This window comes from Lutra lutra, chromosome 3 (assembly GCF_902655055.1).
Source record: "Lutra lutra chromosome 3, mLutLut1.2, whole genome shotgun sequence".
NCBI lineage: Eukaryota > Metazoa > Chordata > Mammalia > Carnivora > Mustelidae > Lutra > Lutra lutra.
The window spans coordinates 18,384,416-18,411,450 of NC_062280.1; the positions used below are offsets into that span (position 1 = coordinate 18,384,416).

At 41.7% G+C, this 27,035-nt stretch overlaps 1 protein-coding gene across 5 annotated transcripts; it reads right to left on the reverse strand.

The window, feature by feature from the left end:
* Positions 1 to 483: 483 nt before the first annotated feature.
* MDH1B (malate dehydrogenase 1B) lies at positions 484 to 26,969 on the reverse strand. 5 transcript variants are annotated; one of them, XM_047721782.1, is made up of 11 exons: positions 26,809 to 26,969; positions 22,464 to 22,576; positions 18,908 to 19,042; positions 18,170 to 18,312; positions 15,693 to 16,189; positions 12,357 to 12,498; positions 10,851 to 11,014; positions 7,755 to 7,894; positions 7,398 to 7,449; positions 2,028 to 2,096; positions 485 to 1,206 (listed from the first exon to the last, which is right to left on the reverse strand). In XM_047721782.1, the coding sequence occupies exons 1-11, from the start codon at positions 26,828 to 26,830 to the stop codon at positions 1,166 to 1,168; spliced, it is 1,518 nt and encodes a 505-aa protein (XP_047577738.1). In that variant the 5' UTR covers positions 26,831 to 26,969; the 3' UTR covers positions 485 to 1,165. The 5 variants fall into 5 exon arrangements, with proteins under 5 accessions (XP_047577739.1, XP_047577740.1, XP_047577742.1 ...); XM_047721783.1 differs by lacking the exon at positions 18,908 to 19,042 and having other exon boundaries at positions 484 to 1,206; XM_047721784.1 differs by lacking the exon at positions 7,755 to 7,894 and having other exon boundaries at positions 484 to 1,206.
* Positions 26,970 to 27,035: the final 66 nt, after the last annotated feature.

A 27,035-nucleotide genomic window follows, 5' to 3' on the forward strand; every position in this document is an offset into this window, starting at 1 on the left:
GTGGCCATACTCCCTTGAGGATACCACAAGCAGAGGCAGGGGAAATGGTAGGATCAGGGCACAAAACCTTACCCAAAGTCCTTAACACCAACAGATATTAAGTTTTCTTTACAATAACATCAAATGGGGAGCTGACTTTGGAAACAAGCAAGTTAGTCACAGTTTTGAACCATAATGGTGCAGAAGCAATGAAAGAGCATCTGAAAATTTCCTGAATTTTCAGAAAGTAATTTGTACTGTAAAAGCTATTTAAACTACAGAAAAAGCACAGAGATCAGCAGTTTTTAAAGCAACTCCTGGGCTCTCAAAAGTTCCTAATTGGCATTTGTAAAAGATTCTATTAGCTTGAAAATATATGAACATATTGGTTTGACTACTACTACTTTAATAAAGACTATAATTTTTACTTAAACTATATAATTATATGGTAAAAATATTATGCTTTCCTTTGAAAAATCCATTTATTCAGGCCACATCTGGTGTCAAGAAACAGAAACCTATTCCATCTGAGCTAAAGTAAAAGCGTGATTTATTATAAAGAAAATTATCCCAAGTAAATCCTAGAAGAAAGAATTCACAGCCAGACATTATGAAACTGGTGAATCTGACCAGCTCTGAAGACCTCACAGCAGAACTGTGTGGCTCTTTCTAAGTCACTGCCTTTACCATGATCCAGACACCAACTTACTCAGCCATTTTTCTCAGTGCAAGTTGTTTGACACCATGAGAGAAATCTAAACGGTTCCCCTTGAGTAAGGTGTGTTCATTCTAGCCCAATCAGTTGAAACCGAGGTGGTGAGAACAGCTGAGCAACCAAGGCCGCTCTTGTCCCTGCCTTAGGCATGGCCTCTGGGGGAAGGAGGCTCTCTTAGAAGCATGTACAGGCAAGGATGCATTGACTGACCATTGTATTTTAATGTAGTTTAAAAAAAAAAGACAATTGACACCAAACTATATGAGAAAATAGGGCAATAAGCAAACCTGTGAGTGGATTCAGGTAACACAAAATGATTGAACTCACTTTTTGTGTGTGCACTGTCACTGTTATTGTCTAGCATAACATTATCTAAGGTGGAAGCCAATCTTTTAAACTATTCTTGCCTAAATACAGGCATTCATGGGTCTTTCCATATGTACTACAACACCAAATATCTTTATTGTTGGTCTAATTTATTTGTTGCTCTTCCACACTTTTGTCTTCAGAATCTGTAGGAGAAAGGAGAAAGGAAAAGGAGAAGAATGAAAAGGTGTAACTATTTAAAAATCCATTAGTAACCTATGTTTTTACTAGATTTACATTTGCTCTCCTCTTTCTCCTGTTTCCTGGTTTCCTGTATTCAATCTGATTCAGCTGAGGGAGTGTGTGTGAGAGGGTTTCTATCTATGAGGGACATCAAACCACAAGACTATCGTTAGATCTTTTACATAAAGCAAAACTTAATTCTGGCCTCCCTCCTGACCTTAATCTATTTCTACATGAAGTGTTGTTTGGTTCCTTTGTTTCCCATTCTGAATCTTGTAGCTACATATTTCCATTTCTTCTCTTGGCCCTGCTTCTTGTCTATGTACCAATTCTAATTCCCCATAGTTAGCCCCACTCCAAAGCCCATTATTCTATACATTTTCAGAATGGAAGGTACCATGGATTTGTTCATTTTATTGGATATTCAAATAAGAGTGTTGGAGCCATGAGTGAATATCCTGAATGGTCAATCCCAAAGAAGTCTGTATCAGCCTGATTTTCAAAATATACCATGACAACTAAGTTATAGACTTTGAAAATCTAGAGTTGCAGATATATCTGTTTCAATTTCCTTACTTATTCATTCTGAAGGAAGGATTCAGTTGCCATTGACATAGCCCTGGTTATAAATGTAGAAAGGGAGGTTCCAAAACTGTCAGCAAGCAAAGCTGGGGATGTGGGTTGGGGGAGAGTTTAATTATATCTGGGGGACATTTGATCTCTTCTACCCAGTTCTATTAATAGAATAAGAAAAGACTAGTTGATGTTTTGTTTCCCCACCTACCATTTATGGCTTCTTGACCAAATGGCTTTTCAGAGGTGGGTTGAGGAGTCAAATCTAAAAGATTCACTGCTGTAAATAGAGTAAGGGCAGAACAGAGATTTTAGGATCTAAAGTACATTGATTTTTGAAGTTAGTGTCATTTTCTCCTATCCTGTTCCTTCCACGCCAGGTTCTTCTGAATGTCTTGTTCTTGGGGAGCTGCAAGATGCCCCATCACTTGTATATGGAGTTTTGGAAACTGGACTATGTTCATCTGACGACAACATTATTCTCTAAGACTGGACAACATGAGTCATGACCATTAGCACCACAGAGATGGTTTGTGATTCGATTGACTTAGTGTCTGACATAACCAGGATCATTTTCGTCATCTTTGATTAGATCAGGACACATTCCATCTTTATATTCTGAAACCAAAATAAGCTAAAACATACTGGATTTAGAATATAACTAACAACCATGAAATCTTCTAGGTCAGTGTTTTTCAAACTTTATTGACCATAACTCACAGTAAAAAATGCATTTTACAGGAGCGCCTGTGTGGCTTAGTTGATTAAGCATCTGCTCAGGTCGTGATCCCAGGGTCCTGGGATTGAGACCCATATTGTGCTCCCTGCTCAGTGGGGAGTCTGCTTCTCCTTTTTGTTCTCCCTCTGTTCTCTCCCTCTCTCAAATGAATAAATAAGATCTTTTAAAAAATGCATTTTACATTATAGTCCAGTATGTGCACTTGTGTGCTTACAATAAAACAGAAGAAGTTACATGAAATAGAACTTACCTTTTTCTTATTTTTTCTACTCATCTTTGTTTTTCTATTGTATTCTAGTGCATTGGGAAAAAAAATCTGGTCTCCTCACTTACTCTTTTCTTATCACTTTTATTCCAGTTCAAGGAAAAAATGCCAGTTGCTAAACTGATTTCATCACCTAAAAATTTTTTTCTTTTGCTTTAATAGGCTCCATAACCAGCATAGAGCCCAACATGGGTCTTGAATTCACAACCCTGAGATCAAGACCTGAGCTGAGATCAAAAGTGAGATGCTCAACTGAGCCGCCAGCCGCCCCACCCACAAAATTCTTTTTATGACCCACTGAGCCAAGTGTGGAAAGCACTATCAAGTGATATTTGAGTCTAACGCTCATTCAACATGCAGCCTCTCAAACAACCTGAAATCAGCCCCATTTCTCTACTTTATTACCACTAATGTTCTTGAGTCTGTGTAAGATTATGTCTTAGTAGAGGGTCTAAGAATCTAACATTTTAACTAACAATATGGATCGTTCTGATGCCTAAACTCTGGAATACATACTCTACTTGGCTCTTTTTCAACCATGCTGGAAAGATGCCAGTCACCTTGGTCATGACAGATCTGACAGTTTTTTCTCAGTTCTCTCACCAGGGCCTTGGAGCCCTCAGTTGTTTCCTTGGGTATTGCTCAATACCAGCTGGGCCAACTGGAACAACAGTGCGGCCACCCAGATACCTAGAGATACTGTCTGACTGGACCTCTTTAAATACCTATTCTGTCTGGGACTGAGCTCAACACAGTCCTCCAGGCAGTGATTTGGGTGACTCCATCATCCTCTAGGGGGCCAACGAGAAAGTAAGATTAGTTCTCTAAGCCCGATGGCATCCATTTCATGCTTGTCTCGCCACCTACCAGCCATTTTGCTGAGCTCTCAAGTAACCAAACTGGATGACCTCCCCGTGCCTCTTCCAGTCCTACTCATCCTTTCAGGATCCTCTGTTCTATCCCAGCTACTCCATTTATTGTCTTCTCAATACAACTTTAGATTGCCTCATGTTCACACCTCTGGCCACCTGAAATGCCTCCTCTGCCCACATGTCTCCTCCTGGTGGGGCACATTTCACAGCTTTTCTGACTCCTCCACCTGTGGGCTTCTCTTCCACTATGACATGAGTAATTCCTACTCATCCTTCCAGACTCAGTTCCCATGTCCCTTGTACTTGAAAGCCTTTCCTAACCTTGCTGTTCCTGTCAGGAGAGCCCCAGTGTGGTTCAGTTATACCTGGACCTCTCTCTACATACCACTTCTTTCTCAACAGGGTAGGGTTTTTGTTTGTTTGTTTGTTTTTAAAGATTTTACTTATTTATTTGACAGACAGAGATCACAGGTAGGCAGAGAGGCAGGCAGAGATAGAGGAAGGGAAGCAGGCTCCCCACCGAGCAGAGAGCCCAACGTGAGGCTCGATACCAGGACCCTGGGATCAGGACCTGAGCCGAAGGCAGAGGCTTTAACCCACTGAGCCACCCAGGTGCCCCTGTTTGTTTGTTTTTAAAGATTTTATTTATTTATTTGTCAGAGAGAATGAGAGACAGAGAGAGAGAGAGGCAGGCAGAGGAAGAAGCAGGCTTCCCACTGAGCAAGAAGCCCTATGCGGAGCTCGACCCCAGCTCCCTGGGATCATGACCCAAGCCGAAGGCAGATGCTTAACTGACCGAGCCATCCAGCATCCCTTTAAGGAAAAAAAAAAAAAAGATTTTACTTATTTATTTGAAAGAGTGAGGAAGAGAGAGAGTGAGTGAGCCAGCATGAGTAGAGGGAGGAGGAGGGGAAAGGGGAGGGGTAGAGCGAGAAGCAGACTCCCTGCTAAGCAGGGCTCCTGATGTGGGCTTGATTCAGGACCTTGGGATCATGACCTGAGCCAAAGGCAGATGCTTAACTGACTGAGCCACCCAGGCACCCCTAAACAGGGTAGTTTTTGATTGGCTTTGCTGTTTCCTATGCTAGATGGTGAGCACCTTGAGAGCAAGAACAATGTTTGATTTCCATTCATGTCCCTAGGACCTAGTGCTGTTTCTTTCTTTCTTTCTTTCCATTGTGCTAAAACATATAACATGAAATCTACCTTTTAAACATGTTTTTTCAGTTTACAGTACAATACATTGTACTGTATATGTATGTATACATTGTTGTACAATAGATCTTTAGAATATTTTCACCCTGTGTGACAGAACCAGTAGTTTCTGAATAAATAAATGATCATTTGATTACCTTTAGCTATCTTACATCCCAATTAGATCTGAAGATATGACTAAGTCTTCTCCTTCATATATTACAAGGAACTCTCTTTTCCTTATGCATTTCTGTATGATTTATTATATATTCTTTTTCCTTTTGATCTGTCTTGCTTTGTTTTATTGAACTTTTTAATTCATTGTACATCCTGGCATTTACTTCTTCGTATTCTCAGGGCTCCTTTCTCCAGACATGTCTTGTGGTTATAACTCTGTCATTGTGTCCCTAATGTTTCTCACAGTGATAAGTATACAGAAAGTACTCAACGAATATCTGGTAATTTCCTTCAAGATTTTAATAGATTTTAAATATGACCTGGTTGTTTAATATAGGATGAGAGTGATAAAAGACTTAATTCCTACCTTGTGGCTAATAGATGGTCAAGTTCCTTTCTTTGAAATTTAGTGTTAAGCTTTGGATTAAAAAGGACATTTTTTTTCCAATTGATATACCTACCATCTGAGACTCTGATTTTCCTGGTCATTGTATGAGGTAGGTAAGGTGGTCTTTTCATAGCTTTTGGCTAAGTCAGTCTCTTAAAGTCAAGAAATTAAGTATTAAGTTAATCAAAAAAAGATTAAACAAACCTCATGCATGAATCATCTCATTGATATGCTAATAAGCAGAGATATCCAAACTGTGCAGAATTCTGATAATTTTCAATGTTGATCTTGGAATCTCTGGAACAGTGCTTTGGGCAAGGTCTGAAGTTGACAGAATCAAGATCGATTGATCTAGCTATCTATCTATCTATGTAGGTATCTATACCTTGACCTTTGTTAATGAAAATAGCATAAAATCAGGTTATTCTTTTTCATCAAACCCTCTATAATGCAAGTATTATGGAAAATTTAGGATTAACTACCAGTCAAAGGAATCAAATTTAGACTGACTGCTTTATAGCCCATTCTCAGAAAAAGGAATTTGCAGCTCTCCTCTGCAAAAGCAGGAAGCCGCACAGAGGGCTTCTAAACTCTGGGGATAAAAGAGTTCCAGTGAAAACCAACTGCTCTTCAGACTTCTGTGTCTGTGCCCTTGGATTCCATGCTGCTTTGGACTTTATTTCCTTTGGCCCATTCCCAGTGAGTTGACCACTAGGCAGAACAAGATCTGAATTCCCAAAGCCCATCTTCTGCCTTAAACATCTTTTCCTCGAGGTCTGGTCTCTCTGCCCTCTCCACACTGCCATATTTGACCTCACTTAAACCCTCTCTGGTCTGGACCAAGGTCGGTCTGCTGTCTCCTACCAGGTTCTTTTTACCAGTTAATTCATTCTGCAGCAACTTTTTGATGGAGTGGAATCTGTAACATACTTGTTAAATATTTTCAATATTTAGAGATTAAAGAAAGATGATAGCACTTCCTTATGAGTTTAGGATTAGAGAAAGTGCCAGTGAGAAAAATAAGCTTATTAAAATGTATTTTTTTAAGTGATCTACAAGTAAATGGAATGTTGTGGGTTGCACTGTGTTCCCAGAAAGATGTGCTGAAGTCCCAATCCCTGATACCTATGAATTTGACCTTATTTGGAAATAGGGTTTTCGCAGATTTAACCAAGTTATGATGGGGTTGTACTGGATTGTGATGACTGGTGTCCTTTTAAGGAGAAGAAACAAGACACACACACAGAGAAGACCGGCACATGAAGACAGAGGCAGAGACTGGAGTGATGCAGCCATAGCCCAGGACACCAAACACTACCAGCACAAGAGGCAGGGAAGGGTGCTTCCTAGAGCCATCTGAGAGACCATGTCCCTGCCAACACTTTGAATTAGGTCTGCTAGTCTCACGTGTTCACTAGAGAGTAAGTTTCTGTTGTTGAAGCTACCCAGCTGGTAGTCATTTGTTACAGCAGGTCTGGGACATGAATACATATGTTATACATACATTTATAGGGGCATTGTGTTTTTAAGAAGGGATTTCTTTAGCATTCTTATGAGATGTTTTATTTTGAAGGACACATTGAACTTGGCAGTTTATTTTGTCAGTAATTTCATTTAAAAGTGATAAACGTGGATTATACTTATCAATATTCAATAGCAATTCAGTTTTAACAATTTTTTTTTTAATTTTTAAAAAGATTTTATTTACTTATTTGAGGGAGACAAGATCTTAAGAGCGAGAGAGAGCACAACATCAGGGTGGTGGGAGAGGGAGAGGGAGAAGCAGTCTCCCTGTCAGAGGAAGCCTGACGCGAATCTCAGTACGCTGGGATCATGACATGAGCCAAAGGCAGATGCTTAATCGACTGAGCCACCCAAGTGCCCCAACAAATATTTTAATAGTCTTTTAGTAGCAGCTCAATAAAATATCACATGGAAAACGTTACCTGATTGATAGGGCTGAAAACTGATCAAATCTCCAAGTGCAACAAGTTTCTCCTGTTGAAAAATTTTAGAATCAGAGAAGTAAATGACCACAATTGCTAACTTAATCTATCTTCAATAGAAAAAAATTTTGGGTCTTGATTTTTAAGTAACCAACAAATATTTTTAACATGCCACACATTATATAATGTAATGAGTAGGGTCTTCTGTTGATTTCTTCAAGCTCCTATTGCTTCCAGATTGTTTTTAGGAAGAGGATATAAATTGAACCCACAGAAATTCAGTGTATGCCTTAGCCCAGAGGAATAAGTTTATGGTCATTATCAAAGCCATCACTCTTGTATCTATTTGGACATTACCTGAATGAGATCACTTGTCATTCTGGTCATTATTGGTTCACTGATTTCAATATCTTTGAGATCTGTGAGAACTACCCAAGCTCCATTCTCAAATTTTACAGGCATAGAAAAGACGATCCCTTCAGGAATACCAAACTGGCCTGTAGTAAGCAAATAGAAAGCAAAGCAAAACAGAAGTACTCAGAACAATAAACCCGTCATGTAAAGCATTGTAGAAAAGGACAGAGATGATACACGATTTTTACTGGTAATGGTGAACTAAATTTTTGAGAATTCCTTTCCCAGGAGGGTTGAAACATTTAACCTAGAAATATTGCCTGAGCATCTCTCCCAGTTCGGACAACTCTCTCCTTTGTTACTCTCTGAAAGAAGAACTACTGTTCCCTCTCGTTACCCCTTCTGCCCCCTCTCATTTGGTTCAGACCCCCTGCCTCTACCTCAGAGGCTCATGCAGTCTTTCTCTTCCATTTTGTCTGGACTCCTTTTGTCTGCTCCCTATGGCCTTTCTTTTCCCCCTCAGTAGCCTAAGACCCCAAGACATTTGTCCACCTGGCCCTGTGTTCTTCTAGCCCACTGTTGTGGTCCCATAACTACAGTGTGAGGCTGGGGTGGGAGAGAGAAGGGGTTGGGGAAGTTGATGATTTCCCAGCAGCTTCCAGGGCCCAGTTTGGATGTGTTCCAAATAAAAAGATGGACAATACTTACTACTAACTATGCAAAATTCAGATAAAGTTGCCCCCCACCGCCTTTTGTGCCTCAATCAAACAAGAAAATTATTCTTGCCATTTTAGTCATCTAAAATGCTGTCAGTAGAACAAAAATGTGAAGATAATGAACAAACCAGGACCTAAAAGGCCTTTCCTTAAAGGGCTTCTGTGGTTCTCTGCTCACTCTCTTTTTTTATCTATAAAGAGCCAACCTTATGGGTGGACAGCATACGACAGTATAACTACATGGTTTCAGGGAGACAGGGATTACCTGCTCTTCACCTCCAATATTGCATTGTTTATTGGTAAACTACTACAAAGATTAATTAAACTGTTAGCAAATAAAGATAAGGTTTTAAATGCCTATTACACTAAAAAGGTAACATACTGATTTGATTCACCCTATTTATTAAAAGCACACCCATATACCTTACTGCAACTGAAACAAGATTTGCTCAGTGTCTAACTGTGAAGGAAGACCCAGCCAAAGCCCTGGCCCCAGGGTGTATGCACTCTAACGGAGGGGACTTACAAAAGGAACCACACCACCAATGAGACGGCTGGAATGTGCTCCCTGACAGAGGAACAAAGTGCTATTCATGTACAGAGGAGAGATAGATGACTTCTGACTTGAGGGATTTGGAGAGATTTCCTTGATCTGCACCGTTAGCCCTGGAGTAAAAGGCAGGATGGTGGTTGCACTAATAACATAAGGAACACAAGAGGTGGATTGAATTGGAGAGGAAAGACAATGAGTTTGGTTTGGTATATGTCGGTCTGAGGTGACCACATGATGTTCAGGTGGCAGTGTGAAGAGAAGCTGAGGCGGGAAGCTTTAGTGAATGAGTTTACACAGGGAGAGAGTAAAACACAATGGAAGAGATGTTTTAGATGGAACCCAGAACCCAGAACATCATCTCTTCTCGCATTCCTGCGCTTCAAAAACAGTTGAAGTCCCCTGAAATAGTTTTTAGCAGACGAAAGCAGTGAGGCTGTAAAAATACATCTCCAATGAAGACATACAAATGGCGATCAGACACATGAAAAAATGTTCATCATCACTAGCCATCAGGGAGATTCAAATTAAAACCACATTGAGATACCACCTTACACCACTTAGAATGGCCAAAATTAGCAGGATAGGAAACAACGTGTGTTGGAGAGGATGTGGAGAAAGGGGAACCCTCTTACACTGTTGGTGGGAATGCAAGTTGGTGCAGCCACTTTGGAGAACAGTGTGGAGATTCCTCAAGAAATTAAAAATAGAGCTTCCCTATAACCCTGCAATCGCACTACTGGGTATTTACCCCAAAGATACAGATGTAGTAAAAAGAAGGGCCATCTGTACCCCAATGTTTATAGCAGCAATGGCCACAGTCGCCAAACTGTGGAAAGAACCAAGATGCCCTTCAACGGACGAATGGATAAGGAAGATGTGGTCCATATACACTATGGAGTATTATGCCTCCATCAGAAAGGATGAATACCCAACTTTTGTAGCAACATGGACGGGACTGGAAGAGATGATGCTGAGTGAAATAAGTCAAGCAGAGAGAGTCAATTATCATATGGTTTCACTTATTTGTGGAGCATAAGAAATAACATGGAGGACATGGGGAGATGGAGAGGAGAAGGGATTTGAGGGAAATTGGTGAGGGAGATGAACCATGAGAGACTATAGACTCTGAAAAACAATCTGAGGGTTTTGAAGGGGTGGGGAATGGGAGGTTGGGGGAGCCTGGTGGTGGGTATCATGGAAGGCACATACTGCATGTGCACATATAGCACTGGGTGTGGTGCATAAACAATGAATTCTGTTACACTGAAATTAAATAAAAAAAATACATATACAGTATTTGCAGCTAGAGAGCAAGCTTTCCATGTTCCCACTGGTGCCCTAAGGTCTGCATCCTGATGTGCCCTTCATATCCTGACCCCACACCTTAGCCACAGTGGTCCCTGGGGGAAGTTCTTCCCACACTAGTCTGTCAGGTAAACACTACTCAGACTTGAAGGCTTCCTGGAGGGAAGTCTGTCCTGATTCTTCCTGCCGTCTCCCTAAAATCGACCCTGCTTTCCCTTCCTCAGCTGGGATACAGTGAGAACAGCTTAGTGGAACTTGGGTTTTTGTAGCCGGCTCTTCTTCCCTCTGCTCTAGGTCTCCTAAAGGCAGCAGCGTTGTGCCTGTTCCCTGTGCACTCACACAAAACATCACAGAATTTCTGAATGGATGAGTGCGTGAATGAATGAATACGTGAATATGAAACTGTGGAAATCCAACAGCTTACAGACCAGGTAAGGCAGAAGGCGGGGACACAGAAGCAGGAGCGTAGGTATACACGGTGGTCTGAAATACCAGATAAAAATCAACCAACCAACCCAGATTTACCTTCACTTAGTACTCCTAAAGACACGATCTCCCCAGGTGGTGAGCCATGGTACCAGTATTTCAATGTAGTAGCTATACTGTGTGCAGCTAAGATGGCTCCAAATTGTTTTCCTGTGGCTGTCAGCTTTTTAAGAGTTTCTACATATTGTCTGTTTAGCCACTCACTGTAAGGAAAGAAAGAAATGATTTTACGATGGAGGGAGGAATGGGAATGAAACAATGCTTCTTGGGTCAATGGATCTCAGTATAAGAAATCATCTCCATAAAAGAGAAATAGGACTTCCTGTGCACCTTCCTTCTTCAAGCTTCTTCAATCCTGTAAAAGGTCAATCGAAAAGTAATGAAATATCACAGAAAGGAATCCTGAAGTGTCAAATGATAAACAAATGAAATATAGGAACACAGAAAAAGTAGTCACACTGCAAGAACAATTACTCTCATTACAAAGAATTTATTTTATGCAGATGTTATCTTGGAACCAGTGGTATCCTTTATCCTAAAGAAAATAATATCCTAACACATTGAATTATGCACATTGAGAACTGGGGAAATAACTAAGTCTTTGTTATCATCTGAAGTTCAAATTCAGGGAGTAGTCCAGCTGATAAAGGGCTATTCCTAATAAGCCAGCACCTACAGCTCCAGAAGACACTGCCTTTACCCAAAGGAAACAGGCACCAGGAGGGTGGGCTTGGGGGCACACCATTTCTGAGCATGGATGAAGTATCCCTGGCCTGAGGCTGGGGCCATGGAAAGGAAGTGTTACAGCTGGAAAGGGGCTGCAAAGCTTAGAAAGAGGCTTCAGAGCTGCTCCTTCCCTTCTCTCCTCCCCAGCCCTGTCATAAAGATAGTGCTGACTGCAGTGGGGGGAGGGTTCTTGGGGCTGTACCAAGCCATTTCATCTCCCTAACGACCCTGTAAGACTCAGACTATGAGACCATTTCCATTTTGCAGATGAAAAACCTGAGGCACAGAGAGGTTACATAACATCTCTAAAGTCACACAGCTAGGAAGTAGCTGCTTGAAAATCCCAACCCAGGCGGCTTGGTTCTACAGATCGTGCTCTTTCCCAGTCCTCGGTCCTGCCTCTGCTGGAACAGAATGTCCAGCATGGCCAGGGCCCGCTCACTGTCTTAATTCCTTATTCTTGAAAATGTTTCCACCAATTTCAATTTGGATACATGTCTCTCTCTGTGTGTTAAATAAGACTCATTTTGCATATGCTTGCTTTAGAGATAAATTTAAAGGGCTATGTGAGCTAATTTAGGGATACTCTGAAATATAAAAATTCATAATTGCAAAATCAAATAAATTGGGCATGGGGATTGGCCAGTTGTGATTCCGGGGAATTTTCTGTATCTTCAATAGAGCACATAAACAAAGGTGAGTATGAACAATACCGGTGTCACATCATTGTTGTACAAAGACTTCTAAGATGATTTAAAGAATTATAACAACCATTATATCCAACATTGTCAGTATACCTCACTTAAAAATATACCTTACCTATCAAAAACCAAGCTCAAAACAGGGCGTGAATAGTTAGGAGGTCCCCAAATAGCACTCTCATATCTGTAAATCCTGGCTTTTCTCAGATCAATGTAGTTGTTTCCACTAATATTACCCCAAACTATCACATTTTTGATGCCTGTGAAGAAAAAGAAATTTAAAATTAACATAATAATGCACATAATAGAAAAAAAATGGCCTGTACTCTATTTTTTGTTTGTTTTAGGGTTGATCTTTTTGCTATAAAATGATCTACGTTTATGTTTCCCCCGAATATACAAATGACATGGATGATTTCTTGGATCATCAGGGTTTGGCAATTCCTAATCATGCTCATGTGTAGACCATATAAGTGAGTTCAAGAAATACTGAAATGCTCCCTGGAAGACATTGCTACTGCAAATTATACCACTGGTGTGGTCCTAATGTAAACACTCTGCTTAGAGTATTTAGAACTTTTTATCTGCTTTGGTTCTGACAAAGAGTTCTTGATTCTAGACTGGAATAGAAATTTGGGCAAATCGCTTAACACCTGGATGGGTTTCATTTCCTTGCAGAAGGAAGGCATTATAATGAGAGGACCCCAGGAACATTCTAATCAATAAGTAATTGAATTAGATTCTATGTGTGAGGCATTTTAAGTGGAAGGTTTAGAAGGAAACACATCACCCCAAACCCTTGCAGCATTCTGGGGGTGGAGGGGAGCAGGTAAGAAAGCAACTACTATACAAAGTGATATGTACTGTGAAGGAAAATAAGAGGATAGCGGTTAGACAGAAATAGGGATTAAAATCTCTATGATTCTAAAGCTGTGGATCTTCTAGGAATGTTGTAACTGAAGTGAAAATAAGTAATTTTATTGGTTTATTAACTCATTTATTTGCTTAAAGACTTTCCAAAGTCTAACCACTTCCTACGGTGGAGATTAAATTCTCTACTGTTATGCATGAGGTAAGATTGCTGTGTGGTTTCAAGTAATGAAATATCCTTTCTGACTTGGCTTATCTAGTTCACTTTTCTCAGACAATAACAAGTTGAGGTAGGCAGTAATACTGGTGGTTGCTCAGCCACGCAAAGATGCTATTCTCTTGGCCTGCCCCTCATGGTCCTAAAACAGCTGCAGCAGCTCCAAGTATCACATTCTCACATGGTTGTGTTCAAAGGCAGGCAGTAGGGAAAAGAATTTTTCTTATCAGACTTCAGGCTCTATATAGCTCTGCTAGAGAAAATCATAGTGGACATCTGCTGTTTTTCCTCCTAACATTGCTTCCTACTGTTTTTCTTTAACAGCATCCTGGTTTTCCTTTAAATAACTACCCTTTCTCAATTTCAGTCCATATGGCTTGGGTGGGGCTGTCCTTACCCCTCAGGTCTATCAATAGGCATGAGTCCCAGATTCCAGACTTCTGGCCATGATGATTGATTTGGAGATGGGAAAATGGCCCAAGCCTGGCCAATGAGATATTATTTTGCTACTTTTGTACACTCGAGAGAGCAAGCCCTCTTTCTCCAGGGGTAAGCTCAGCTATGAATGTATGAGTCTGGAAACACCAGTGGACACTTTGCCACTTTGTACAGAGAGCCTGACTGAGAATCAAACCAATGCTGAGGAAAGTAGAACAGAGCAATAGATCAAGAGAGAGTGCAAGTCAGTCCTGATGTCGTCAATGGAGCCTCAGCATCCACCTATGCCTGAAAAAAAGCTCTCTCTATGACTAGCCTCTTTGAGTGGACTTGCTGTCACTCACAACAGAGTTTCAACCAACCCAATGCACATGGTCTGATGTCACACATAACAGAGTTATGTGTGAACAAAACTCAAGGGATATCCTGGAAAGATCTGTTACCTTCTTGGGATCTGGGCTCTTCCCTGAATGACTCTCCTTGATGTCAAGGAGACATCATTGGTGTTAGTTCCCCTTGCTCAACTGGCGTTGTTGGCTATGCTCTGCAGACCATTCCCATTGACTGCTGTCCCTCCAAAGTCTCTCTTTTCTTTACCCAACATTTCTCCACTTCTCTTTCTTCTGCTTCTCATATGCTTATTGGCTTTGGGTACAGGAGAGCATATAATTTATGGCACCACCAGGCCCATATGAGAGCAGCTTTCTGGTTGAAAGTCCCCACCTTGTTTTAAGTTTTGTAACACTGCCTCTTCTTGGCACTTTGATGTCATATCAGATATATCAGAAATCTTTTGTCATAAAGCAGTGTCTACACACCTGTATGTAAGGTTGGCACAGAGATAAAATGATAGAAAAATTTTTTTTTCCTACTGAAAAATTTTATAGTAATTTGGCTAGGGTAATCACTGGTCCTGGGGGTGAAGCACTGAAGATCTGTATGCGGGAATACCAGAAGAGATGGTTCTTGGGCCTCACTGTAAAGCGATGGGTGAAACAGTTCTTGCTATAATGTGTTAGGGGCTCCCCGAAGCCCTTTATAGCCCTGAATTAGAGCATGCCAGGCTTACATTTCATTGTCTCCCCATTGTCTTGAGGGAATGTCTTGTACCTCCCTGCGTTCTCAATGGGCTTTTTTGCACCTGCTCCATCTCAAGGCACCGACACCTAACATCTTTGTTGAAGATGATAAATGTTTTCCAATACAGCACTCCCCTTTTAAATACAATAATCCATTTTCTGATCTAGTCTCATCCTCATGAGGTTCTGATGTCTTCCAGTTCCAAGACTAATTGGGGGCAGAGGCTGATCAGATAGCAGGACCCTGCGGATAATTTAATAACCTTACAGATGTTACATGGGTGGGGAGTGGGGTGGGGCCACTTAAACATATCCCTGATGATTTTTTTTAAACACGGATTACCTTAATTGATTATTGTTATGAAAAATTGAAATATTAGGTTTCAAATTATAACATGAAAAATAGAAATCTTATTATAGTAAACACTGGTTTAATTTTTTAAATGATGGACAAAGTCAGCCTGTCAGGAAAAACTGTAAGAAAAAAATGTTTGCACCGCAGGCAAATCACACAGTAGGGAGTTCTTTGTATCTGCTTCATACTTTCTATTCCAAATATCTAGAATAATCCTAAGGGGCATGGTATTCTTCCTAGAAGATTTGAAATCACATTGTTGAAAAATAGAAACAGGGGACACCTAGGTGGCTCAGTGGGTTAAAGCCTCTGTCTTCAGCTGAGGTCATGATCCCAGGTCCTGGGATCCAGCCCCACATTGGGCTCTCTGCTCAGCAGGGAGCCTGCTTCCCCCTCTCTCTCTGCCTGCCTCTCTGCCTACTTGTGATCTCTGTCTGTCAAATAAATAAATATAATCTTAAAAAAAAATAGAATCATAAACAGAAGATCACTCACACGAGGGGGTTGTTCTCAGTTTTCTGGCCAGTGCAGCTCTAGCTTGGCCTTCCACACCTAGCGCCACGGCGATGATGTTGTGGGCCACATTTGGGGCGTATCTCATAAGCAGAAATGTTTTAAGATTCACAAATGTTTTTCCTCCCACAATAACTCTGACGGAATCGTGAGCATTTTTCTCAATCAGGTATCCATAGAGCCTACACAGAGGAAGCCGGCTTCTGATGCAGTCTTCTAGACTATATACCTCCCGGTCAGTGTTCTCATCCAGGATGATGATCACGTGGGCCTGGCGGAAGGCGTCCTCCACTTGGGTGCAGATGGAGATGCTCTGGAGCAAGGGGGCCACCAGGTCGCGCGTCTCTGTCATGATAATGTGGAGATCTTCTACTGCCTGCTTATCATCAAGTAGATTCAGGCTAATTTCCGTGTGCATTCCAAATACTTCACCACTTGTCAAGATGGGAATTAGGTTGTAGCAGACACGACCAGATGCACTAATAAAAATGCAAAGCCGGATTATGAACAACAGTTAATTCTTTTGTTCCTGCTAAGCCTTTATTCTTAATAGATATTTCTGCAGGTGCATTAATAGGGTGGTTTAATATCTTAAATAGACACAGAGTTTTTAAGGCAAGAAAGCAAAAGTTGAGCGAAAAAGTTCTTGCTACTAATCCCTTGTTCTGGCCATCTGAAAACAATCCCCAAATAAGAAATGTACTTGTTTAAAAGACTTTTCAAATAAAATAGAATATGGAGAAAGCAACATTTAAAAGAATGGTTTCATAGTACTTTAATTACATATTTACATTTTCTTATAAAAAGGCAAGGGAATAACAAGTTTTATTTAACCATAGCTCTTTCCTACTTTATACTTTCATCTATAAAGTGATGACATTTTTGGGGAGAGGACTGTCTCTTCTAAATCCTTGTAAAGAAGTTTAGGATCAGCCTAGGCTAGGTATCATGTATCTGTACCCACAACTCAGTAAGTATCTGGGCACTCTGTAGCTTGGCTACCAATCGATAGGAGTAATCTGCCCGATGGGAGTTTGGAAATGCATCTGGGCATTTTTGATTTTCACAGTGGGTTTAGGGAAGGGTTCAATGAAGGTTTCATCTGTATCTGTGCCATTTTAATCATTTAAAAATATCTAAAGGAGATGTAATATTTATTAAATCTGGGTGTGAGGTTCATGTTGTACAATGAGGTTCATCATTTTTAATTCTTTTCTGTATTGAACTATTTCATAACAAATAATTTCCCAAAGAAGCATTATGTTAGGATACATGCAGGTATAGTAAGAAAGAAGGGCAGTGTGTGAGAGACACAATGAGGGCTGGGGAGGAAGAGAGAGAGCAAGAAGAACAGCAAAGGACACTAAGAGAGAGAGGGAGTGCAGAGACAAAAGGTGCTAATGGAGGTGTGCCCAAGACTGAATGCGGTGAGAAGCAAGAGATAAGAAAAAGGAAGAAGGAGCAAAACTGAGGTGTAGTAATAAACCCTGACAGGTTTGCTTTCTGTTTTTTATAAGTTTTGATTGCTGAGGAGGTATCCGCTTCAAAGATGTCTATGTGTCATAAATGCACTGCCAGCCACACCACTATGGAGCTAGGGGTCCTCCCACTCTGAGGCTCCATTGTTTTAGAGATCTCTGATGTCAATAACCAGCCAGCTGGACCACCTATTTTTTCTCTTTCCAAGCTGTAAGTTTCCACTCCTAAGTTTTAAATTCAGCAATTTAAAATTTTTGAGTGAGCCCACAAAACCTAAGTCCCCCACTCTCAACCCCAATAAAAGCAAAGCCCCAGGCCCACGTGGGCTCACATGTTCTCTCTCTCTCTGTCTCTCTCTCCCCACCAGTGACTTCACTGTGTGGCTTCAGGGGTGCCATGTCATTTCCACGATGTATAGGTAACAAACCCCTTTTCCCCAGGTTTCCTGATGGTTATTGCTAAGGGGGTCTTGCAAATATAATAAGAGCCACGGGCTGGTCCAGCCACACATTGGTTACTGAGGCCAGCACACAACAAGAGGATAGCCCTAGCAAGTGGGAAAGAGTGGGAGGGCGGCAGGCAGTGCGACCAGAATGGGGAGAGAAAAAGGAAAGTGAAGGAATGGGAGGGAAGGGTGGCATGGCGAAGAGTAAGAAGGCAAGCAGCAGACAGCAGGAGAGACACAGAATGAGGGGACAAGAGCTAAGGACAGGGTTATTGACGTAATGATCTTTGCTATATAGTTGCTCTTAGATTTCATACGTGTGTGTATATACACATACCTATAATCTAAAACTTAAATATGAAGCTATATTGGGGGATATATATGTAGATATTCACATATCTATACATGTACATATCTATACATATGGATCTCAAACTTGAGATTCAGATGTTCTTCCACCATGGATTGAATCCCTTATTATTGTCCTTTCTAAATAACACCCAGTCTCATGAATCCTGGAGTTTGACTGTCCCACCTGGTGATCCAAACCTGCAAAGGGTGGATGAGATCTTTCCTGGTTTCTTCCTCCAGTTCTTTTTCCTTATGCGTCTCCAGGTTCTCTTGAGCAATTAACTTCATCAGCTCAGTGGTCATGCTAGAGGTGACACCATAGTAAAGCTAAATATTAGGAAAGAAAATGTCAACACTGACAATGATTATAATGGAAAGTTCTTGTTTAAAGCCAGAACAGAATAGAGAGAGCACTAGAGGGTACTATGCTAAGCGAAACAAATCAATCAGAGAAAGACAATTATCATATGATCTCTCTGATATGAGGAATTTGAGAGGTGGGGTGGGAGGGTCATGAGGGTTAGGGAGGGAAAAAATGAAACAATATGGGGCCAGGGAGGGAGACAAATCATAAGAGACTCTTAATGTCAGGAAACAAACTGAGGGTTGCTGGGGTGTGGGGGGGAAGGATAGGGTGGCTGAGTTATGGAGAGGGCTGCTGGGGTGTGGGGGGAAGGACAGGGTGGCTGAGTTATTAACCACATAACTGAGGTTATGTGCTATGGTGAGTGCTGTGAATTGTGTAAGACTGATGATTCACAGACTTGTACCCCTGAAGCAAATAATACATTATATGTTAATTAAAAAAATGGAAAAAAAAGAATAAAGAGAACAGAGAGAATGCTTTGGAAAGCAAGACATTTGAAGAAGACACGAGAGAATGGTAATGTTTTGAGCAGACAAACAAAATTAATCCATATACCTGGGCATATTCCAGGAATTCATTATATCCTCCTAAAAGCAACCCCTTTCCTCCACGATCCAACAGCTCTCTCCAAATGATGGGGGACTTTTTGTGACTCCACTTATTCTTTTCACACAGATCTTTTAACCACTCCTATTGAATGATATTTCAAGAGAAGTCATCCATTGAATCTGTCTCAGAATTCAGTTCCATACTGCAGAATTCAAACACAAACTACCTTGTTTTTTTTTTTTTGCCCCCACCACTGAATATATATAATAAAATTTAGATATCTTTACACTATAAAATGTAAATAGAGAAATTAGTGGTGAGTGAAATAACTAATTAATCAAATACGAAAGACTTCTTCAAATTTGTTGACCAAGTAAAGGTACTTAAAGTTGCTCTCTTTGCCGAGGAGACCGGGAATGCAAGTGGTTAGCTTAAAAGAGAAGCCAAGTCTTCCAAGTTATCTGATTTAAAAAAATTCAACTGGTTCTTCCTTTGCTCTTCTATGTGAGATATTTCCAGTCTCAGGGCTACCTAAATTTGATATTACTGTTTAAATATGTGGGTATGAACTAATGAGTTAAAATTTATCTCTGGATTTATAACAGTATTCATTAGAGAAAGTTTAAATCATCAATATTTGGTTTGTTTAGACCAGGCCTTCCAATGACAAGAGCTGAGTAGACAGAGAGCAACATTCTTGTGAGTAAAGTACATGACAACATTCTTGTCATTGGAGGCATGGATAATGAGGCTACCTTACACATAAAATCTTAGAAACTAATTTCTCTTGATGATGTTGAAGATCTCTCTTCTGCTTTTACCTTCCTTTAAAGCAAATAATGCTGCTGTGAGGATTCCCCATGGTTCCCCTAATCATTACATAGCCTGACCAGTGAAGTGCTGGGCCTCTGGAGGAAAGGGACTCTGCCCCAAAGGACCTTCAGCATGAAGTGGGGGCATGTTGACATCTTGGTAAGACTGGGGGAATAAGTATAGGACTGGACTCTGAGGGTGCCGAATCAAGAGTTGAATATAAAGTTGGACAAAGGAGAATTTATCAATGTAAATCACTCTTCCACAACCCAAGGCTGCATATCCTGGCAAGCGCTCAGAAGACAGTGGTGACACATTGCTAGGATGGCTCTCCAGAGCTTGGACAAAGTGATGGTTCATGTTAAATGAAACAGAAATGCCAGAACACCACAGAAGACAATGCGAGAAGGAATCAGAAAGCTTAGAAAAATAGGCATGCTGGAGTGGATATGCTACTATGGGAGACTAGAAACCTACTAGTCCATTACGTTCTCCAGAAGGGCCTGAAGGATGACCACATTCATCAAAATGATAAGGACTGCTGTCCATCCTAGGACAGAGCTATTGAGGAACATGCTATTATAGAGCTGGACTCCCCAGCGGAATCAAGGAGGATAGAATCCTGAAATAAAAGAGGCTGGGGGCAGTGCCCACCAGAGGACATCTATTGTGATAAAAGCACGGGAAAATCCAGCAGATAAAGTCACTTTGTTAAGGCACAATGGGCTCACAAAAGAGACAGAGGTTATGCCACAGCCCTAGAGAACAAGCCACCACTCACCAAAGCTGATCGAGCCACTGTTGCAGCTAAGTGTCCAATGTGCTGGCAACAGAGACCAACACTGACTCTCTGATAATGGCACTATCCCTCAAAGACACTAACCAGCCTCTTAGCGGCAAGCTGATTGCATTTCACCCCTTCCATCCTAGAAAGGGCAGTGACTCATCTTGACTGGAATCAACATAGATTCTGGGCAAAGAACTACTTTTTATGCTAATAGGGTTTGACTAGCACCCTGCCCAAGAGCTTATAAAATGTTCAACCTAGCAACATGGGATTCTGTATAACATCACTTTGAACCACTTTGGAGTAAAGCATGTGTGGGATTGGGCATGTAACCATGGGATGCACTGGCCCTATCATATATTACATCACCTTGTGGCCTGAGAGAGGGATAGGACTGTCCACTGAAGGTGCTTAGAGGTTGCTACCTTATAAGGATAAAGCCCTGTCTTTTGGGATGCAATATACACCATGATTCAGTATAGTGCTTTCCCCACTAGGTGAAACACATGAATCCAGGAACTGAGGGATGGAATTAAGAGTGATCCTGCTTACTATCACTTCCAGTGACCCACTTGGGAGAATTTGTGCTTCCCCAAGTCCACTTAACTCTAGCTTCTATGGATCTGGAGGTTTTAAATTCCAGAGGTACAAGGGTATTTCTAGCAGGGAGAGTTCCTTCCATTAAACGTTAAGCTATGGCTACCGTTTGGTCACTTTGAGCTCCTATGCCAAGAGACAACAGTCAAGGAAGGAGCAGCCAAGGAACCATCTTGGAAGGAGTACTTGGCCCTGCTGATCAGGGACATGTGGGCAGGCATCTGGGTGAGCAACTGGGTCATCCTTAGTACTGCCTTGCTCAATTTTGACAGCAAGTGTACACTTGCTGCAGTTACATCCAATCACATCCTGGGAAACTAGGACTCAGACCCCTGAAGATACAGGGGTACCTATACCTAGACCAGCAGAGGAGGAGGGGGGTCAACACTGGATCATAGATAAGAACAGAGATGAGTGTCAGTTACAGCCCTAAAATGATGTGCAGTAGAGACTATGGTTTCTTTCACTGACTATCCTCTTGTCAAGTTTCCCCAGGGAAAGACACCAACCAGAACCCCAGAAGAGCTGTTCCCAGACGGTGTGAACTTATATGGAGCATGTAGATCCAAAAGACACAACAACTGTTGAGCTGTAGCAGATCCTGTCATATGTCATTCAGATTCCCCCTTTATGACTGAGACACTCATTCCCTGGGTCACATGACGGCTCAGTGCTGAGTCTCTCTCCAGGAAATGACCTCAGAGAGGTTCCCTGGCCTAGTGTTAAGTCCCCTGCCCAGAAGCAGCCTGCATACAAGGACTGTTAGTTGTGTCAGTACAAAAGCCCTGCTCCCTTGTCTGTATTTGAGGTATCTCTGAAGGGCCACCCCAGCTTCAGAGGTCAGGGCTGGCTGAGCCCTCTGCCATAGCACCACAGTGGTTCAACCTCTCCCACTGTACAGCTCCGCTGTCCTCATTCCTTCCCAAGGCGTTGTTCCTGAGGGTACCTGTACCCCACCCCCTCCAGTAAAGGAAACTCCTTCCCCCAAATCCCTGTCTCTTTGTGGGGAAACACAGTCCCAAAGAAGGGTATTTCAAATAAGCAAGTGCTTCATGTCAGAAATCAAATGAAGGAGAATGAAATGTTAAAAAGGATAATATAGGTCACCTGGATTCTTGGGAGAAAAAAACAGCTAAATATATTCTACTGATTGGTTAGGGCCTCATTCGTTTTACTAGGTGCGAGGAAAAAGACACATAATGTTCTGAGACTGCTAAGTAGGAATTAATTTTATTAGTGTTAAAGTATCAGTAGAACATGAACATCCATTATTGGAGGTCCATCTGATACACTGGCTAATATTTCATTAAATCAGAACACATTTTTGTGAGTGTGTGAGTTTAACAAACAACAAAGGCTTCTTACCTCCCAAACCTGAGGATGCTGTGTAATTTTATGTACCCGAAAATCAGGAAGATTCTTTTGTAAGTAGTCTGCTAGGAGTTCTGCTTTAGCATAATATGGGCAATCCGCTCTACCTAAAAGAGTTCAAATTTGCAACATTTTCTCATATCACACAGAAACCATTGTGTAGTTATAAGTATTTGTCATATAATTATAGAACTAATCATATGGTTATGATACATTTTATAACATAGAATAATAGTATAAACTGCCACCATATAAACTTCTGATTTTTATAACAGGAGGTCAAAATCTTAAGTAATAAAATGTGGAAAGAAGAAAAGGCTATTGGATATTTACTCTCCTCCAGTAGTATGCTAGACCTCACATTCTCTAAGGGGCTGCCATGCTACTAACTAAGCATGAACTACGAATAATGACCTACTCATTAGTAGCCACTAAAAGGCAAAGGGGTGAAGTGAGGAGTGATGGTAAAATCACATGTAGATTTGATATGTGTTGTGGGGAGTGGTACTGCGGGGGCGGGGAAGAGAAGCTGAGGGAGAAAAAAAAGTCTGGGATAACTCCTAATTTCTGGCTTGGGTAGATGATCCTGCACTTACTGGACAGAAGCCACAGCTAAGACATTTAATTACAGACAAGTGCAGCTGGAGGTGTGTGCAGTCTGTCTAAGTGGATATGCTCAGCAGGTAGCTGTACCTAGAAGTCTGAAGTGCAGGCCCCAGGCAAGGGCCTCAGAGACATATTTTGTAGCCATCAACACGCAGGAAGATAAAGCCACCAGAGTAGATGGATTGGATATCTGATGGGAGTAGGGGGGACAGAACCCCTTTGCAACAGTCTTCCCCAGTTACTCCCAGTCATGAGTTCTTCCACTTCATTGCGACTTCTAAATCATCAGCCCTCTCAACCACTCCCTGTCTGTTGGCCTCCCTGTTTAGTTCAAATCCATGATTCATGAATTCAAACCTCACTCTGGCTCATGTTTTAAATTATCTTGCCCCACTATGTTTCTGGCAAATCAGCTTGGTAAAAGCTTCTCGCCCTGGATGAACACAGTTACCTGCCCTGTTTCTAGGCACCCCTGGAGAAACATGGTAGAAGCAAGCAGAGAGGTGCCATTATGAATTCATGGTCACCAGCCTCAACTGGCCTTCAACTCTGCCTGGAGATCCTTCTGTTTTCCTTATCAGCACTCTCTTCTGTTCTCCACAATTTCCATTCCAAACGTGGCCCACTTCTTGCAAACCTCTTCCTTCTCTCCATTTTCCCACACTGTCGGAAGAGATAAATTTGCTTTCTGCTTTATAAAACCAAAACCAAATCAGGGATGCCTGGGTGGCTCAGTGGTTTAAGCGTCTGCCTTCGGCTTAGGTCATGACACCAGGGTTCTGGGATCAAGTCCCGCATTGGGCTCCTTGCTAAGTGGGGAGCCTGCTTCTCCCCTGCCTGCTGCTCTCCTCGCTTGTGCTCTCTTCCTCTCTCTAACATAATAAATAAATAAAAATCTTTAAAAAAAGAGTGATCTAAAAACAAAACCAAGTCATACAAAATGTCATCATTTGGGGAATCCCCTAACCTCCTGCTATCATACCTTCAAGCCTTTCTGCATCTGGACTCATCCTTTCCTTCTTTCTCCTATTCATGGAAGGCAGCTTCTACTTCCTGTTCAGCTCTAACCTCACCGCATAGGCACTAAACACCACCCTCTTCCTCCCTCAGAACTGCTGCCAACTCTGTTTAATTGATTAACATCTCTTTTACCATCTTATCCCTATTCTTTTTTTTTTTTTAAGATTTATTTATTTGTTTGTTTGACAGAGAGCTAGAGATCACAAGTAGGCAGAGAGGCAGGCAGAGAGAGAGGGAAGCAGGCTCCTCGCAGAGCAGAGAGCCCGATGCGGGGCTCGATCCCAGGACCCTGAGATCACGACCTGAGCTGAAGGCAGAAGCTTAACCCACTGAGCCACTCAGGTACCCCCATCTTATTCCTATTCTTAATGGTCCTTTCCCTTCCTATTTAATACAGTCAAGTTACATTTATATTTCTCCTGTCTTAAGAAACATAAAGTGTATGTCCCTCTCTAGCTATTGTGTTCCACCTGTCTTCTTCTATTAAAACTTCTTGAGAAATTTCTCTGCACTCGCCATCCCCAGTTCTCAATTTCCATTTACTTCCCATCCCCCTGCAACCTGGCTTTCACGACAGTTCTCTAGAGGCTTATCGAGGACCTCCATGTCACTCCATTCAACGGATACATTTTGATCCTTTTCTTGTAGACATTTTCTTGTTAGCATTTGCCTTCTTCCACCTTTCTGAAACACCCACTATGTTGGGTTCATTCTTCAGGTTTTCATCCTACTTTTCTGGTCATTCTCACTATACTTTGTAGGTTCTTATTCCTTTAGCGATCCACTAAAAGGTTAGCATTCCTCAAAGAATCTGCATACTCTCTGCATTCTTCGTGGCTGATCTCCATTTCCTGGATTCAAGTAGCAATCTGCACACCCAGTTTTGAGCTATCACCTTATTTAGATGTTTATACCTTCCTGTATTTTTCCATCTCCCTCTGAATGTCTCAGAGGCCTCAGCATATCTAGGGTAGATTTTGCCACAGCTCCCCCACTAAATTTGGTCCTTCTCTTATGTTCAGTTATTTAAGAGAATTAGGAATATCCAGAGTATTAAGACTACTCTTCAACCTTTTTTTTTTTTTTTTAATGACTTATCAGCCCATTTTCCCAAACCACTGATTGGAAATAATTTTAATTCTTTCTTTTCCCTTGCCTTCCTTCACCCAATCAGACATTTAGTTCTATGAATTCAGCCTCCCTAGTATCTCTCCAGTCCACTCAATTCCTTCCATTTTCATTGCCTACCATCCTAGGCCAGGCCACCGCTATCTCCTTTCTGGACTATTGCAACTAACTGGGGTCTTGGCATCTAATTTTTGTCTTTCCATAGAGAACACCATTCAAATAAAATGCAAATTTGATTATGTCCTCTCCTTCCAAAAAAAGCCTTCTATGTACTTTGGATAAAGTTTGGAACACTGAACATGGCTCATAAGAATCTATATCTAATTCTGGCTTCAGCCTATGATACTCTCTTTCTTGTACCCTTTGCTACAATCCTACTAAATCTATTTCCATTTTCTAGCTTTCCTCATTCCAACCCCAGTCCCTGCCACCTATCCGTTAATCACTCTCTTCTTCCCTACCTCCTTTCCAGTAGGTAACTCTGCTCTTGAAGATCTACTCTTAAAAGACCACTCCCTCTGGGAAGGCTTTGCCTGACTAAAGGCCCCTGCTACTGCTCCTATAGAAACCTCTGCCACTGGCCCACATACAACATTCTTTGTATGTGTCTGTATCGCTGCCTTCCAACATATAGTCAGTCAGGGCTCAAAAATGTTCTTCTGAATGAATAAAGATGCAAAGGAAATAGATTTCTAGGCAGAAGGGAGATGTCAATTGTGTTAATGCATCAGAAAGTTCCAGTAAGAACCAGACAGCTTCTGTAAAAGTCATTGGTGACTCTGGTGAAGGCCATTTCTGACAGGAGGCAGAAGTAGAAGCCAGATTCAGTGGAAGAAGGACCTGAAGATACGAAAGCAGTCTACTCTTTCAGGAAACTTGCTGAGAAGGGAAGAAGGTACAATACCCTGCTGTTTTTACTAAGACCCTTTAGTGGTTTTCGGGATGCCAGTGACATTTTCCATCCTTTCCCTCCACTTGCTGACAAAGATGGGCTTCCTAAAATGCAAACCCAATAAAGATATTCTCTTGCTTAAAGAATTTTTAAGACTCGTCATTGCTTTCAGCTAAAACACCTTTGTTTGGTGCACTTTAAGTGCAAGGATCTGGCTGCTTCTCCCACTCTCTCCCTAGATCCAGTCACTTCCTCCATATCTAGTTCCTCCATTAGGCTATGAGACTTAGAGCCTCTGTGCCTTTCTCTGGAATGGTCTCCCCATCCCAAACCTTCAAAAATCAGCTCCCGAAACACCTCTCAGAGCCCTGTGCACATCTGCCTCATTTCATTAATTACAGTGAATCAAAATTACTTGTTTACATGCTTCTGTACTCCGTGAGACTTAAAGTTCCTCGAGGGCCCGGGTATATCTTTTCCCCCACTGTGTCCCCAGTGTCTGGGAGTGCTTTGCCCAGGACTCTGCCCAATAAACCATCTTTAAATAAATGCCTAAGAAGCCTGGGGTGGTCCATATAGAGGTTGGAGTTGCAAAACAAAAGGCAGTTAAGAAGATCACTGCCCAGAGACCACAGGGAGTGAGTAGTTGTCGATGTTTTGAGCGAACCACGGGCGGACGTGGGGACCACTCACCCGCAAGCACGAATTTGGCCATTTTAAATCCACGACCCACCGGCCACAAGCGGGGCTCGGCGGTTTCCTGGCAACCACGGCGTGGCGCAGGCGCACTCTGAAGCTGAGCGCAGGGTCTGGGACCCTGACAGAGAGGCTAGGTGTCGGGGCACACGATCATACATTGTCTTTAAAAGCTTCATGCTTTTCCCTATCCCTGAACCCAAGGAAACTAGTCGCTCTCTTCG

Excerpts from the sequence above, each read along its gene's own strand:
- MDH1B (XM_047721782.1), bottom strand. The coding sequence starts at position 26,830 with ATGGCCAAATTCGTGCTTGCGG. Across the intron at positions 16,190-18,169 it reads TTGCAGGTTTGGATCACCAG|TGCATCTGGTCGTGTCTGCT; the intron begins GTGGGACAGTCA and ends CATTTTTATTAG. Across the intron at positions 12,499-15,692 it reads ACTGAGAACAACCCCCTCGT|GCATCAAAAATGTGATAGTT; the intron begins GTGAGTGATCTT and ends TTTTCTTCACAG.